This window comes from Notamacropus eugenii, chromosome 6 (assembly GCF_028372415.1).
Source record: "Notamacropus eugenii isolate mMacEug1 chromosome 6, mMacEug1.pri_v2, whole genome shotgun sequence".
Taxonomy (NCBI): domain Eukaryota; kingdom Metazoa; phylum Chordata; class Mammalia; order Diprotodontia; family Macropodidae; genus Notamacropus; species Notamacropus eugenii.
In genome coordinates this window covers 104,726,892-104,744,045 of record NC_092877.1, presented here as the reverse complement: position 1 = coordinate 104,744,045, position 17,154 = coordinate 104,726,892, and the positions used below count along the sequence as shown (strand labels likewise).

General features: G+C 35.5%; 1 protein-coding gene across 1 annotated transcript in view; it reads left to right on the top strand.

The window, feature by feature from the left end:
- Positions 1-17,154, top strand: part of SCFD2 (sec1 family domain containing 2) — a 423,131-nt gene that overhangs the window by 64,702 nt on the left and 341,275 nt on the right. Inside the window, exon 3 of the mRNA XM_072620771.1 lies at positions 5,975-6,102. Within this exon, the coding sequence (XP_072476872.1) occupies positions 5,975-6,102 (128 nt within the window). The remainder of the gene's footprint in view (positions 1-5,974; positions 6,103-17,154) is intronic.

Here is a 17,154-nt window from a genome sequence, read left to right as displayed (position 1 = left end):
CCTCTAGTTCTATGGAATATATGGATGTCAATAACAAAAATAGGAGGGCAGCTAAGTGGCTCAGTGGATATGCCAGATCTGGAGTCAGGAAGACTCACCTTCTTGAGTTCAAATCTGGCCTCAGATACTTAGCACCTATGTGACCCTGGTCAAGTCATTTAACCCTGTTTGCCTCAGTTTCCTCATCTATAAAATGAGCTAGGAAAGGAAATGGCAAAGTGCTTCAGTATCTCTGCTAAGAAAATCCCAAATGGCACCATGAAGAGTCAGACACAACTGAATAACAAAAGTAGAATACTCTTTATAAAAATTGGTCATCCTAATTATTAGAAGACCTTTATGAGTGTGTGTTTATAGATATAGGTAAGTATCTATAAATATATTTATCTACCTATACATATATAAAGCCATTTTAAAAATTATGTGTATTGCTGCAGAAATTCAAGCTCAGCTTATTCAATCATTTCTGCATAATTTTAATGTCATCCTGAAAAATCTGAATAATATTAAATTTTGAGAAAAGATCAGAAATTTCCTGTTTTTCTTTTTTTATATTAATTTTATTTATTTTTAGTGTTCTACAATCACTACTATATAATTTAAATTTTTTTCCCCTATCTCCCTCTGTCCCGAGACAGCATACAATTTTATATAGGATCTACACATACATTTCTGTTAAATATATTTTCACTATAGTCATGCTGTGTAGAAGAATTATAATAAATGGGAGAAATCATATGACAAACCAAAATGTGATACACACACAAAAAAACGATCTGCTATATTCTGCGATTGAATTCCATAGTTCTTTCCCTGGATGTGGAAGGCATTTTGCCTTAGAAGATCATCGGGAATTTTTTTTTTTTAAGTCCTTGCATTGCTACGAAGTTTCAGGTCTACCAGAAAAAATTCTTGCACACTGTGGTCGTTGCTATGCACAAAGTTATCCTGGTTCTGCTCCTTTCACTCAGCATCAGATCATATAAGTCTGTCCAGGCCTCTGAAGTCGTCCTGTTCATCATTTCTTATAGCGCAATAGTATTCCATTACATTCATACACCATAATTTATTCAGCCATTCCCCAATTGATGGACATTCCCTTGATTTCCAGTTTTTGAGCACCACAAAGAGTGCTGCTATAAATATTTTTGTACATCTGGGACCCTTTCCCATTTTTATGATCTCCTGGGGATGCAGTCCTAAAAGCTCTATTGCGGGGTCAAAGGGTATGCACATTTTTGTAGCCCTTTGGGCATAGTTCCAAATTGCTCTCCAGAATGGTTGGATCAGCTCACAGCTCCACCAACAGTGTTTTAGTGTTCCAACTCTCCCACATCCTCGCCATCATTTATCATCTTCCTGTTCTGTTGTGTTTGCCCATCTGATAGATGTGATGTGGTACCTCAAAGTTGTTTTGATTTGCATCTCTCTAATCAAAAGTAATTTAGAGCATTTTTTCATATGACTATAGATATCTTTAATTTCTTCCTCTGAAAATTGCCTGTTCATATCCTTTGATCATTTACCAATTGGGGAATAACTTGTATTTTTGTACATTTGATTCAGTTCTCTCTATATATTCTAGAAATGAGACCTTTATCACTGACATTAGCTGTAAAATTTCTTTCCCAGATTTCTACATCCCTCCAAATTTTGGTTGCATTGGGTTTGGTTGTGCAAAAACTTTTCAGTTTAATGTAATCAAAATTATCCATCTTGCACTTCATAATGTTTTCTATCTCTTCTTTAGTTAAAAATTCTTCCCTTCTCCATAAATCTGTTAAATACACTATTCCTTGCTCTACCAATTTGTCCATGGTATCAATCTTTACATCTAGATCGTGTGTCCATTTGGATTTTATTCTTGTGTATGGTGTCAGGCATTGGTCTATGCCTAGTTTCCTCCACACTTTTATCCAGTTTTCCCAGCAATTTTTGTGGAACAGTGAGTTCTTATCCCAGAAGCTGGGTACCTTGGGTTTATCAAACAGTAGATTACTATATTCATTGTCTACTGTCTCTTGAGTACCTAGCATATTCCACTTGTCTACCCTTCTGTTTCTTAGCCAGTACCAAGTGGTTTTGGTAATTGCTGCTTTATGATACAATTTTAGATCTGGTAGCGCTAGACCATCTTTCCTAGCATTCTTTTCATTAGTCCCCTTGATATTGTGTTCTTTTGTTCTTCCAGATGAATTTTGATACTATTTTTTCCAGCTCTACAAAATAATTCTCTGATGGTTTAATTGGTATGGCACTAAATAAGTAAATTAATTTAGGTAAAATTGTCATTTTTATTATATTGCCTCGGCCTACCAACAAGCAACTGGTGTTTTTCCACTTATTTAGTTCTAACTTTATTTGTGCAAAAAGTGTTTTGTAGTTGTGTTCATATAGTCCCTGAGTTAATTTTCTGTTTTTCTAGCAATAGATTTGGTACCACTTAAGACCAGTAATTATTATCATTTCAAGGTCGTGGGTGACACTTCTTCCAGATGAGAAGTAGCTAAGAATGAACATGGTTCACGAGGTATTACTGTTCTTATTTTACAGTGTGACCACTGAAGCCAAGAGAGTTTAAGTGACTTGTCCAAAATCACACAGCTGGTTAGTAGCAAATGAGACAGAAATCGTATCTGGTAGAGATAGCATTCAGCTTGGAGGTCCAGCTGTACCACTTTGTGTGATCTTGGGAAAGTTAGAATCTTGGTGAACCTCAGTTTTCCCATGTATACATGTATGCGATACTTATCATGTCTAGCTCATAAGTTTATTGTGAAGACATCTCTTTTAACCTTAACACATTATATAACTGTCAGCTGTCATTATTTCTGAGAATGATAATAATAGACCCTCCTGATTCATGTTAAGATTAAATAGGTACCTTTGACATTATCAAGCATTTAGAGATTAGCTGTGATGTATGATATGACAGATGATGTTTTATAATATATTAATGTCCAACATTATCCTGAAAGACTATCTTATCTACTGTTTAATGTTATCCAAAGCACAGGAAGAAAACCCTGTTCCTTCAGTTGTGACTTAACCAGTCCTTAAAGTATAAACACTTTGCATGAGTTCATTTTGTGGTATTTTCATGTACATTAAATGTTGAACAAGAACCATCTAATTTGGGGTGTCAGTTGTTACATATACAGTAAGAAGATTTTTTGGGAACACAGTATTCACAATTACATTGTCTCTTTGATACTGAAGAGGACTTTGTGGATGATGTTGTTAGCAGGATCACCTGAATACGTAACAGAGGTGACCTATATTTTAACCTTAACCTTTCACAATATAACACAATAATCATTTAGCAATGTGTCAAGCATTATGCTAAACACTTGGGTTACAAATAAGAAAAAAGAAAGTCTTTTGTCTATCTTCCCTATTTCAGAGACAAGAATAAGTAGTTTAGTCATAACATGAGGCATTTTAAAGAGAAATAAAGCCAGACTATTTCAAATATATTCATCTTAAATAGCTGGTATTTTGTAGTTAGTAGGAAAATAATCCGGGATTCTAAAACTGTCTATATCTGAAGTGACTCATTTGGAATCCTTATTTGCCTTGTTGGGTGGCATATGCACCATAGATAATACTAGGTTTTGTTTTGTTTTTAGATGATCACTTCTAGGATAATTTTTTTTCTTATTTTAAACTAATATGGCAGCATAGAGAAAATCAGATGAGATAGATATTCTTTCCACTTTTTGTCTCTGTCTTTTCATGGCACTAAATGAATCAGATTGGGCAGATAGGGGAGGGAGAAGGATATATTTATTTGGTAAAAGAGATAGATGAGTGAAGAGGAATGATTTGGTAAAAGGGTGAGAACTGGGGTTTAGTGAATAGATTACTATCTCCCCATTTGAAGAACCATTCCTAATTCTACATATCTCTAATACATGTTTATTTATCAACCTTTGAAACAGTTTGTGGTTGATATTAATGAAAAATGCTATTGATAAAACTTCTGCCCTAGTTAAGTGTGTAAACTAGTTGGCTCACAGGTATCTCCGATATCCTTGTAGGCACCCCGGTTCACAGCCTCCTAACGCTAACTCACCCAATCTATCCAAGCAGTAACCTGATGTTGCAATTTCTGCTCTCCACAAGATCTTTCCACTTATCCTCATCTTTCCACTCCAAAATGCTTTTCCTAAAGTATAGATCTTCCTATGTTATTCCCTGATTCGGTAAATTATAGTGTCTCTATATTGCCTCTAGTTGAAATATAAACCTTTCTGCTTGTCTTTGAAAGCCCTTCACAACCTAATCCCAACCTGCCTTTTCACCATAACTCATCCTCCTTCACTCTCTGGTCCAGTTTATCATATTCTCATCTCTTTGCCTTTGCACTCGCTGTCCCCTAAATTAGGAATGCACTCTCCTCATTTCTACTTTTTAGAGTTCCTTGTTTCTTTTAAAACTCAGTTTAAATTCTGCTTTTTCATAAACCTGTCCTGATCTACTTAGCTACTAGCGCCTTGTCCACTCCCTCCCAAGTACCTTGCCCTTATTTTGTTTATGCTTACACATGTGTGTATATGTGAATATATAAATATTTGCATATACTTATTTACGTTCAGATTGTCTCTCATAGAATGTGTGTTCCTTAAAGGCAAGGACTGATTCATTTTGTCTTTTTTTCCCCAGTGCCCAGCACAATGTCTGGCACATAGTAAGTGCTTAATAAATACTTGTTAATTGATTGATTAGCTGTTTAGATTATAAGGTACCTGAAGTTATAATTAAAGTAGTTTTTAAAAGGTTAAAGTTCAGTATTAGTTTTCACTGTAACCTTGAGTTTAACCTTGAAAGTTATTTTATTATGTATTATTATTATTACAGTTTTTTTAACCACACTGCATTCAAATAGGTCATTTAAAAATTAAATAGAATATCTTCAAGAAAACTCGATGATAGGAAATATCCTGGGGACTTGGAAAGGGAAAAACCACTGAACGGGGACAGAAGTCGTCTTTGTTCTTTTATACTCTATTTTAAAAAGTGAATCCAAATGTGTATATTTGGCATCCAGTCACCATTCTTCCAGGAAAAACACTATACTCATTCACAAATTGGATATGGCACTTTGCTGAGATTGAGAACTACAGAGGAAATGAGTTGAGATAAGCCTAACAGAATCTTCAACTTCATGCCTTTTATGAAAGGTCAGTTGTAAAAGATTTGTTGAAAAATCACCCCCCTCCATCTTAGAGCCAATAGTGTGACAGTCAACAGAGTTTGAAGCTATTGTAACTCAGCACAATTATTATTTTTCATTCATTAATGAGCTAGTCTATTAAAGTTGTTTTGTTGAATATTTTCTAAGCAAGGAATAGTTGCTTTGTTGAGGACAATTGTCTTACTAATTACTTTGGGTTCTTAGACATAATACTTTCTACCGTTGGGTAACCTAGCCATTTTTGATAAAACTCAGTTCTAAAAGTTGCCATTTGGACAATGGTTTGGCTCAGTTTTATTAAGCTACTATTAAATTTATTAAGTGACCTTTTAATAAACAGTTTTATTAAATAATCATTATCTTTGGTGGCTCATTAGCAATTCATTGGTTTACATGGATCCTAAGGTAATTTTGACTCCTCTTTTAATGTTTTAAAATTATTAAATAGTCCCATTTTCCTCACTCATGTCTATCTTCTGTAACATGGAATTGTTTTCCTTTCTTCCCTCTCCTTGTTTCCTTCTTTCCCTCTGTTTGCTTCCTTCCTTTATCTTTTCTTTCCCTCTCTTTTTTCCTTCCATTTTTCTGTGACTATTTGATGATTCTGGGATTTTCATTACTTTTTCAGTGATAAACATTGATTCAAAAGAGTGAGTCAGTCAACCCCTAACTTGAACAAACATTAGTGTTCAGACTTAAAAAAAAAAAGATTGTGCTTTTCATCCCTTTTATTATATATTAGAAATTTAGCCAGTGTTCTTTGTGGTTTTATTGCAGTGACACACCAGCGAGGACCCTCTGGGAGTCTTTACTGACCACCAAGCACAAAGAAGCTCTGATGGAGGTTAGGAGACACCTGGTGGAAGCAGCTAGCAGAGAGAATCTGCCCATCAAAATGAGCATGGGTGAGTCCAAGGAGCTGGCTCAAGGGGCAGTTCCCAGTTAATGTCATCATCTATTAGTGAGCCTGGGGGAAATGGACATTTTTCTGTGGGGTTAGCAGGGTAATTTATCCCTAAAATCTAAGTCCTAGCCTTTCCCCACTAAATAGTCTATAATGAAATCTTGGAAAATCCTTGAAGAGGTTGCAAAATGCTTGACTTGTGTTAGGAAGGAGCATATATGTATATATGTGTGTGTGAGGTATAACATATATATGTGTGTGTTCTTCCTAACACCATTTGAGCATTTTGCTATCTATGTATGTATCTATATGCCTGTGTGTAAACATGCATATACATATATACACATATATGGTGTTGATGACAATGTATCTGTGTGTGGTGTTGGGAAGGAGCAAGTAGATAGGTAGTGTCTGTATATCTGTGTCTGTGTGTGTGAGTATATGTGCATATATCTTTTTCTAGCTCTGTCTCTGTAAAGATGTACCTATCTATATTTATATATATAAATACATTCTTTCCTAACACCGTACACATATGTACTTGTAGAAAGACAAGTGTATATCATATACATGTCTGTGTGTGTATAAAGAGAGAGTGTATATGTGGTGTTAGGAAGTTACATATCTATATATGTGTGTGCTTGTATATAGATAGTATGTATACATGTGTATATGTATCCACACACGTGTAGATCTATAACACCACAAACATACAATGCACATATATGCACATGTAGAAAATATGTGTCACATGCGCACACACACATTTGAATGTACTTATCTTCCTATATGTGTGTTTGGGGTTGTGTGTGTGTATGCATGTGTGTGTGTGTGTGTGTGTGTGTGTGTGTGTGTATTGATCTCTATCTCTAGAAAGAGATAGAGATAGATAGGAACATCGAGAGAGAGAGAATATACAATATACATATATAGATCTTCCTTCCTAACCTCCCCCTCCCCCCCCACACAGTCGTCAGTGCCTAGTGTTACCACTTGTCTTTCTAGCACAAAGTATGGGAATTGTAGGAGAGTATTTACAAAGGGCAATCTGCTAGCTTTCTGTACTGGACAGGCAGACAGTCTAACAAATAAAATTGACAGAAATTGGCTTCATCTTCCTCCCTTCTCATTCTTTTTCCTTTTTTTTTTTTATTTTGGCAGTAGGAAAAAGCTCTTATTTTATGGATCTGAGTTGTAGGACTACTGTACCTGGAAAAAAGATCAAGAACGTTAGACATGTCCTGCCCTTTTCCCTCATCTGTCAATTTTTACTCCAGTGTTGTTATCACTTCTTGTCTGGTAGATTGCCTGTCTCTTTGTTCTTATTACTCATTCTGGCACAATGAATTTGAACTTCAGAATTAGAAGAACTAAACTCTGGTAAAATTTAATTGTAAGTGGACCTTTTTTTGTCTATTTGGTAAAAAATTAGAGACCCCCAGAGTCCCTTTTGTTAAAAAATATAATATTTTACTGTTTGTGATTTTATGTAAGAATTTAATAGAAGCATAACCACTTAAGCATGAGAACAGGTTTTGTTTAAAAATATAGGTTTAATAGCTAGATAGGTAAGAGTTGATTATTTAAAAATTAGTACCTAAAAACACTTCTCATGTCAACTCTGATGATGTGTTTATTCCCATGACCTTTTCTTTGGGACTGTTTTTGAAACATCAGTTTCTGCCTTACACTACATTTATTTATCTGTTATATCTTTGCCAAATTGTAGGGGATGTTGTCCTCGTTTTGAAAATCCCATAGCACTAACCTAGTGCTTTACACATAATGGACCATTAGTAAATGTTTGAATGTGTGCATGTATGTATGAATACATGAATGAATAAATCTAAGGTTTTCTGGCTCCATAGAAGTTGTTAGTATTTGTCAGTGAATTTGAATTTGAATGAATTTAATTTACTATGTTTTGTACCCTGGGTCTGAAGAGTATCATAAGGATATCACAACAAAACTAATGATTATCTTTTACAGAAAGAAGTATAAATAGGACTCTTATTCATGAATTTGTTCAGCATTCTTCTGTGCTATAGACTTTGGCCACTACTCGTATCCAGATAAATAAATTCTTGCCTGTAGACGCGTTGCTGTTTGTTCATAGGAATGGATAAAGGAACAGACATCGTCAGGAGCTATCACCATTTCCTATGGAAGTTTAACCCTTGTAAAGTATTTGCCCAAGTGGAAAGGCCAAAAGAGCCAGTTTTCTTCTATCGATGATCTTTTGATGTTGCTTGCATTGCTGTGAATTATGGAATACCACAATATCCAAGGGGTCAAAACTGCAAGTCAAATTAAAGAGCAGAGGAGAAGTAAATGGCAGGTGTTAATAGGCTCATTACCACCACTGAAGTACATGTACAAAGCAGTGTAAAAGCCAACATTAATGAGCTGTCGTTTAAAAAGGTCATTTCCCTTATGGCCAGAAAAGGAATTGGGTCCATGATCTAATAAGAAGGAGAGATAGATAGACTATGTGTGACGTGGACTCGCAGCACAGGTGTCAAGAGATCAAGAAGAAGACTGAAAACGTGATGGGTGAATGTCTTGTGAAGGACTGTTAAGATGACACGGTTAAGAGTAGTGCATTTAAGAAGGGCTGGATGGACTGTGACTCCTGGATTGTGTACGTACATGGATGAGAGTACAGAGACATTGGACTGTTTCAGTATTTGCAGGTCATTTGATAGCTAAATAAGGCTAAAGGAGAAGAATGGAGATACCTTCCATATATATCAGCTAACCAAATTCTACCCCCTGGAGGTGAAGGGCGTCTGCAGGAAGAAGGAATAGTCTGAATGCAACTTCTGTTATTTTTCTCCTTGGTCAAGGGCTGTAAATACCCATCAGATATAGGATTCAGGTCATTCTCTGACCAGGCATTTGGTTAGCCAGGGTCCTGGGATTGTATCCAGGCTTTGGATGGCCAACCATCTGATATAGTATTAAGTACTTAATTTTCTTGTGATCTGGTACTTGGCTGGTATTTGTTTTATCTATTAGACATTGGGGGAATATCAACTTCCATGAAGGAGTCATGAGGCGCCATGAGGAGAACTCCCAATCCCAGGTGCCATCCCAGGGAGTATTTTGGATCCTACACCATTGGTGGAGTGGGTAATCATTATCCTTATAAGCTATCCTTATAACCTTAAAATTTAAAGGTATTTTTTTTCTGTTAGAAGACATTTCTGATATCATGGAAGAAGTATGAAAATATAACAGTTTACAACTTGTGTACAAACTACTTTTCTGGAGCATATGTATTTCATTAAATGACTGCTTTAAGGCTCATGATAGGGAATTTGGCATATGCTTATGGACAAAATAATAAAAAAAGATATTGTAATCCTTATGTCAGGATTGAATCTTAACTCTTCTTTTCCCTGTCCACCCTCTCCTCCCTGAATGATATTTGTTTCCTTAGGTGGTTGTGTTGCTTAATGCAAATTTATGTGGAAAAGAGAGGACTGGGAATTTGAGCCCCAGGTTCATTGTAGTGAATTTAAAGACAAAAGAATCCTCCATCTAGAATAACCTTTCAACTAGTAACCTATATTATAGCCAGAATGGTTTATTTATACTGCTGTTGAATTGACAAAGAAAGTTACAAAGAGAATGATTTAAAGTTGTAGTTTTGGTTATTTCTTATCCATAACTTTGCCTCTTCCTCCCAGCTGGCATGATAGATCATATTCCCTGCCCCTGACCCCTTTAAGTATTGGTTTTATGAGTAAAATTTTGAATTTAGTGTTTTATTGCTCAAGTTGTGGTAATGTTGGAAGATATGTCACCATTTTGTCCCATAGTTCACTTTCCTTACGATTCCTCTTTGTATGTCTCTTAGTAGATAGAATGAGACTTTGGAAATCTTGACTGGCGATGTAAAACAGACGAATGTAGTGGTGATACTTGGGTTTTAGTAAAGCATAATTGGAGCAAAGATAGAAGTGCATTTTTGACCAACCCCTTTGGTGCTTTTTGTAATAGAATTTAGTGACAATTGCCTTCTTCTTTTCCCCCTTTCCTTTGCAAGTCTTAAGGTTTTGGATGAAACAAATGTTTTATCTTGCTTTTTCTCATAGACAAAAAGTCCAAACATTCAAATGTAAATTCCTTATGAGGCTGTACTTTAAAAACTTATCTGGCTCTGATTAAATTTAAAAGATAGAGTACTTTAGAAAAATTAAAGGATATCAGAAGTGTGTTGATTTTCCAAGGGTATCTCAGTGAGCAACAAAATGTGATTTATGTTCTAAGATAGCTTAATGGGGCTACAGCACAGATACTTTTAAAAATTAGCCTTATTGTTAAGTACATTTCAACTACTTACATTGGTCCCAATATAAATTAGTTCTTGCATATTTAATAATGAAGAATATTGTGAAGAAGGCAAATATGAATTATAATGATGTGAATCTAGGACATCTGGATTCTGTAAATAAAATATTTAAACAAAGCATACTAGGCCAAATGCCAGGTTGACCCCAAATCTGTTACACAAGAAGTAATGTAGGGCTTTTGAGTCATTGAGGGGAATTATGATGACAATAATGCATTTTAATCTGCATAGTTTTTTTTCTCATCATGCTTAAAATACTTGATAATAGGCCTCTTCCCTCCCCATTACAGTAGAGATATTTTTTAAAGTTTTTCACATATTTATTTCTTTTTTATTTTATGACTTAGTAACTCCTCCCCCCCAACCTATGTTTGTCTTTCTTAGTGAGACTCGCAATTTCCAAATTACAAATTTGATTTTTGCACTGCGAAGAAATAGAAAAATGTTAACAACACATATAGATTTCAGCCTTGATGTTTTCCTTTCCCCTAGATAGTGAAATAAGGGAGACTCTTAAGTATTAGATGCTTTCCTTTCAAGAAAAATGATCATCCAACCTTTATTTCAGTGAATTTAAAAAAATAATTCAAGATTATAGTAAAATGTGAGGCATTGACTTAATTTTGCTAAACCTTTTCCCTCCATTTCCCTCATTGGTAGTAATAAAAAGCTACAGACTACTTTGTCTGTAGACTATAGGATATTAATTTGGAGGCAAGAATAAAGCCTTTATTACTGTTTATTCACAGGTCTGATTATATCCAGCTGCTGCTTGAAAATTTTCCTTGGCTTCATCTTGCTTATAGGATAGAAAACAAACTCTGTAGGGTGGTTTTTAAGACCTTCCAAAGTCTGGCTTCAGCTCACCTTTCCAGCCTTATTTCACATTATTCCATTTCATACACTTTATATATTCCTGATGACTGTACATCTGAATGTTATATCCTTTTAGAGGCTGATATATGGATCATTATAGGTTTATCCTACTCTTTTAACACATCCCCAGACTCATCAGTCCATCTTCTACATATATGCATTCATATAAACTTGCCCTGGAGATGGACATGAGTTTAGTGCTAAAAATACAGATATAAACCTGATGAGGAAGAACAATTTTTTACTCTGGATGGAGGGTCAAGTGGAAAAGGGATATCTTCTTTTGTTATATATATATGAAATTTCCTCATTGTGCCCTGTTTCTCTTTCCCCCCATTAAATCACTGATGATATATAGGAGTTTGAATTTGCATTTCCCATTTTCCCTAGTGGCTTTTTCTAATTCTTCCTCTCTTTCTTCCCCCTTTCAACGTTGATAACATAAGAACTCTTTTCTCCGTTAAGGCTTTTTCTAGTTCCCCTAGCAGCTAGTGCCTCCATGCCAGAACTAGCTACTATTTATTTTGTATCAGGGTATCCCCAAAATCTCAGTGCAGTTTTAAACTCAAATAACTTAAAACTGATATTTATTAAAAATTGTGCTTATATTGTAGCTATTTACATGTGCACATGTCTCTCTGATACAATGTAAGCTCCTTGAGGACAGGGACTGTTTTATTTTTGTCCTTGTATCCCTAGTACCTAACAGAGTACCTAGCATATACTTAGTAAGTGTGGTTGGGTTTTTTTGGTTTGTTGGTAGACCTTAGGATTTCAGAGGAGCAAGTTTCCTTCAATCAGTTGTAATGATCAAAACATGGGAAGAATAATATCAGATAGAATCGTACTCCTGAAGAGTGGGTTAGCTTTATTCTACTTAATGTTAATCTTGATAGCAGAAATCCCTTTTTAACTTAGAATGGGCACAGCAAGGAAATTCCTCCTTATCCTTGGAAACCCTTTAATCTACTTTAGTTTGGACTACTCTGTACCTTACCTTCCAGAATTTTTGGTTGGGTTTATAGGTTTGTCTCAAGGTCCAGGTCTCAAAGGATTTATATTTTTATGAAACCTAAAACCACACTATTTTTGGTGGTTTTAGATTTTCCTAATCACAGTCTGCATAACTTTCAGTAGAGCTGTTTATTTTCTTTGAGGTGACCCAAGTATTGCAGCAATGGTACTTTGTTCTGTTTCAAAATAGAAACTGACTTACCATCAGTTTAAATGTCTTTTAAGATTGCATTCCTCTCCTGATATGTGATTGAATGGTTTCATATCATCAGAACTTAGTTCCTGTGTTTTTTTTCTTTTGCTTTTTGGGCAGGGAAAATACCATAATGGACAATACATGGTGTTTTAAAGGTATTCCAAAAAGCCTTCCCTGATATTTATAATGTTGTAAAACTAGACTTTAATTCCCAGCAACACTTTTTTTTTAAAATCAAGCTGTCCCAAAGAGATTGGCATCATATACCACCCTAGAAGATCCCTCTTGACAAAGCTTTTCCATCTTATATATCTAATCATGGTTCTTCCATAAGTCTGACTTATGGTTCTCCAGCTTCAAGTTAACGATATTGTCTCTCTATTGGTCCTTATCAGAGCCAGAAAGCAACTAGTTGTCATTCTTTTAAATGTCTCAACTCTACCCCACTCCTACTCTTTTCTTACCCCTATGTAACTCAGTGAATAAGGCCAAGATTCAGAGAAAACACACATTTCTTTCACTGTGAGATAAAATGAATTTTATTGTACGTAAGTTAAAAACAGACTGAGAAGAAATTCCTACAGATTCACTCAGTCCTAATAACAGACTCATAACTTAGACTTGGTCATGATGGACTGGAGCAGTGGTAACAAACAGGCAGAAAGGATTGTGTGCAGCATTTTAACTTAGAAAACCTCAAATTAACATTGTGCTGTATTGGATTTTCATTTATTTTGTTAAAATTTGTTGTTAAATATTTGTTAAAATATTTCCCCACTACATTTTAATCTGATTCTGTCAGCTGCATTGGGGCCTCAAGTCGACATTTCTGGGCTGGAGCAAATCTTTGGATTGTTAATCAAAAAACCCCAAAGCAAATTAATAAGGCAAGCAAGAGCCCTTTTATACTTTGGTACCTCAATCTTTTGCAATCTTGTCAATATAGATGTTTCCTCCAAGACTCCAGATGCACCATATGCACAATCTCCTCCTGTGAGACTCTTGTTCTTGCTCTCCCACAAATGCTGCCATCCTCTGGATCTCTTGACTCTGCCGGAGTGCCAGTGGAATGCGAAGACTCTTCCTCACTTATCTCTCCCACCTGCTACATGCCTGGCCCACCTCCTTTTCTGAACAGACATCTCTTGATGGTGGAATCTTTTATACTTCGTTTCCTGTACGTTTGGTAATTGATCTATGTTTCAGATCGCTCACACCTACTTCTCCATTACCCTTTAAATGACCAGCAATTTTAATTCTTCAGAGACTGTAGTAATCCATGACTCACTGGGAAATGGCATCACTGGGAAAATATTGATGTTAAAAAGATGGGCCTGTGTTCCAGGAAGAAGCTTGGGGTCACAAGAAGTACTGCAAAGTTTCCCAGATGCAATCTAGCCTGTTCTCATTCTCCTCCTCAATTTTGGGTACGGCATGTTGACCAGCTGCCGTGTCTTGTCTGAGACACCGAGTGGTGAAGTCAGAGGAGTGCTGGAATTGAAATCAGGGGACCTGGATTAGTATCCCAGCTTAGCCATTTACTGTGTGCAGGTCCTTGAGCAGTTCACATACCCTGTCTGGGGCCTCAGTTCCTTATACTCCAAGTCCCTGGTCCATTGGTGATACTGAATCATAGTCTGAGCAGTGGGTATGATTAGTTAGGCTTCAGTCCTTCTGTTTTCAAAGAATAGAAATGATTTGTTCCCAAACTGTTTGTTAGCATTAACTTGTAAATTTAACTGGTCCAGGAGTTTTGACTTGTTCACTGTCAGTTTTTAAGATTGGATTATTTAGGTTATCTATCTCTCATTTTGTTAATTTGGACATTTTCTGTTTTTTATATTTTCATAAATCAATTTCACTTTAATTATTAGTTTTATTGGCACATAACTGTATGTAATAGTTTCTTATCATTTTCTTTCCTCTCTAGTCAAGTCATGGTGGAAAGAACATTGAACTTGGTAATAGGAGGACTGGGCTCAAATCATACTTCATACACTTTCTGGTTATGTGACCTTGGGAAGATCACTTAACCTCTCTCAGCCTCAGTTTCCTCATTTGCATAATGAGGGAAGGTTATATTCAATGGCCTCTAAGGTACCTCTAAATTTACGCTCCTATCTATGATTGACATAATTTCCTTTTTTTGATTTATTTGTTTTGGTAATTTGTTATTCTCACATTAGATTAAATTAATCAAATTTTGGGGGTCAATTTAGACCTTTTCTGGTTTCTTTATTAATTTGATTGTCTTTGATATTCAGTGCTGCTTAAATTGCTTTTATTTTTTCCAAAGTTTCTCTTATACTTGTTTTGAGTTTATTAATTTGTTGATTTTCTCATTTAAAATTGCATATGCAGTTTGTTAGTCTTCTCATTGTTTTTACTCTTACCAAGTTCAGGGGCATAAATTTATCTATGAGGATTTAGCTTTATCCCCATGACTTTTACTATTTTGTCTTTAATTTTTTTTCTGTGATTTAGACTGATCTACTTTTTTAGGAAGTCATTTTTAGCCTGCATTTCGATTACATCTTTTATTGGTATTTCATTACTTATTATTCTATTGTATTATGGTTTATAAATGTAATGTTTAATATGCCCCCCTTTTAATGCTCTGGAGCAGTATTCTCCAAAGAGGGTAGAATGGGATCAGCCCTTCTCAGGTACCATGTGTCTGGACGTAAGGTGAAGGGGACCACACTATGAGGTGTATAATCAATCAGTTACAGAGTAAGAAGATAGTGTTTATTCCACTCTTTCCACAATCGCCAATTGTGGGTCTTGTCACCAACATAACTACGTTCACCCTTCATCTGTCATCACCTTCAACTCACACTCCAACTCTTTCTTTGAGAAATTCCCAGCATTTCTCTTTCTGTGCTAAGTATCCTACCCATAGGACAGTTTTAATCTTTTAAAATATACATTTTTATTGATTTATTTTGCTTTTATATCACCAACATTTCTCCCAGTACCTCTCTTCTTCCCAGGAAGCTATCCTATATAATAAATGATATTTTTAAAGAAAAGGCAGAGAAAAAATCAGCAAAATTGATCAAAGTAGAAAAGTCTGAAAAAATAGTGTTTCATACCTGCCTCTGCAATGGAGTTGACTAGACTGTCCTCTCATATCCCTTCTTTGAGGCCCTGTTTGCTTTTCCTTATTCTGAAATGTTCATTTTCACTTATTTTGTGGTGGTTGTTCTTTCCATGTACATTGTTCTGTTAATGTGTTAGTCATTTTCTTGCTTCTGTTTACCTCACTGTGTATCAGTTCATGAAAGTCTTTCCCTGGTTCTTTCTTCATCATATTCGTTGTCTCTTGCAGTGAAATAATATTCCAATCTATTCATGTATCACAATTGGTTTACCCTATCCACAGCTGATAGGCATCTATTTAGTCCTAGCAAACTCTTTGGGAATAATAAGTTACGGAGTTGCTATTCTGTCTGTGTGGGGAAATTTGCGCAATGGGAATCCCTTACGCTAATGAAACCATGGGTCCAGGTGCCCTCCACTCAGAGAAAGGCCTGGGGCTCCAGGATACAGCGAACAACACAAAGATCCCACCTGTGTCATAGGCCAGGTTTCTTCCGTTGTATAATGTAAACCTGCAGTAGAAGGCACAGCGACTATTCTTAAAGGCATGTCATTTTAATTTCTTTTTCATTTTAAAAGATTTGGCTTTGTATCTGCAAACTGTGTCTGGCAGGTAGTAAGTGCTTAATAAGTATGAATGAAGAAAAAAGTTTTATTGTCTTTTTTGCTTTTCCGTTATAAAAATTTACAGATTAATCCTCTTCTTGAGATGTCTCTTGTAATAACACAAAGTAGTTAAGTCAAACAAATATGACTTCATCTGAAAGCATATGCGACATTTCACATCTGTAGCATTTTCCCACACTTCTCTATTTAGAAAACATTAACAGAAATCTATTTTCTCTCCCTTCCATCCCCAACTCTATTAAAAAAAGAAAGATTAAAAAAAATTTCTTTGAACAAATATTCATAGTCAAGACCAAATTTCCTCAGGGACTGCATACAAAAGTATCTCTGTCTTATTCTGCACCCCAAATCCATCTCCTCTCCACAGTGGATAGCGTATTTCATCATTGTTCATGTAGAATCTTGAATGGTTACTGTATTGATCAGAGCACTTACAGCTGTCCAAGTCATTTGGTTTTTTTTATAGTGTTGTTATTGTAGAAGTTTTTCTCTTGATCCTGCTCATTTCATTCTTCATTAGTTTGTAAAAGTTCCCAAAATGATTCATTTTTTTAATATTGATGTTAGAATATTAATTGTAAATTGTAAAAATTCTTATGGTTCTGTTGCCTTCACTCCATATCAGTTTGTATAAGCTTTTCTGTGTCTTTTTGAAATCATCAGTTTCCTCATTTCTTACAGCATGAGCATTCCATCCTGTCAGTATTCCACAACTTATTCAGCCATTCTCCAATTATTGGCTATCCCTTCAGTTTCCAGTTTTTTGCCACCAGAAAAAGAGTTGCTATAAATATTTTTGTATATGAAAGATGTTTCTCCCTCTTTGATCTGTTTTGGCTTAGCAGGGTTAAATTTATAATTAATTTTGACTCAGGTACAGC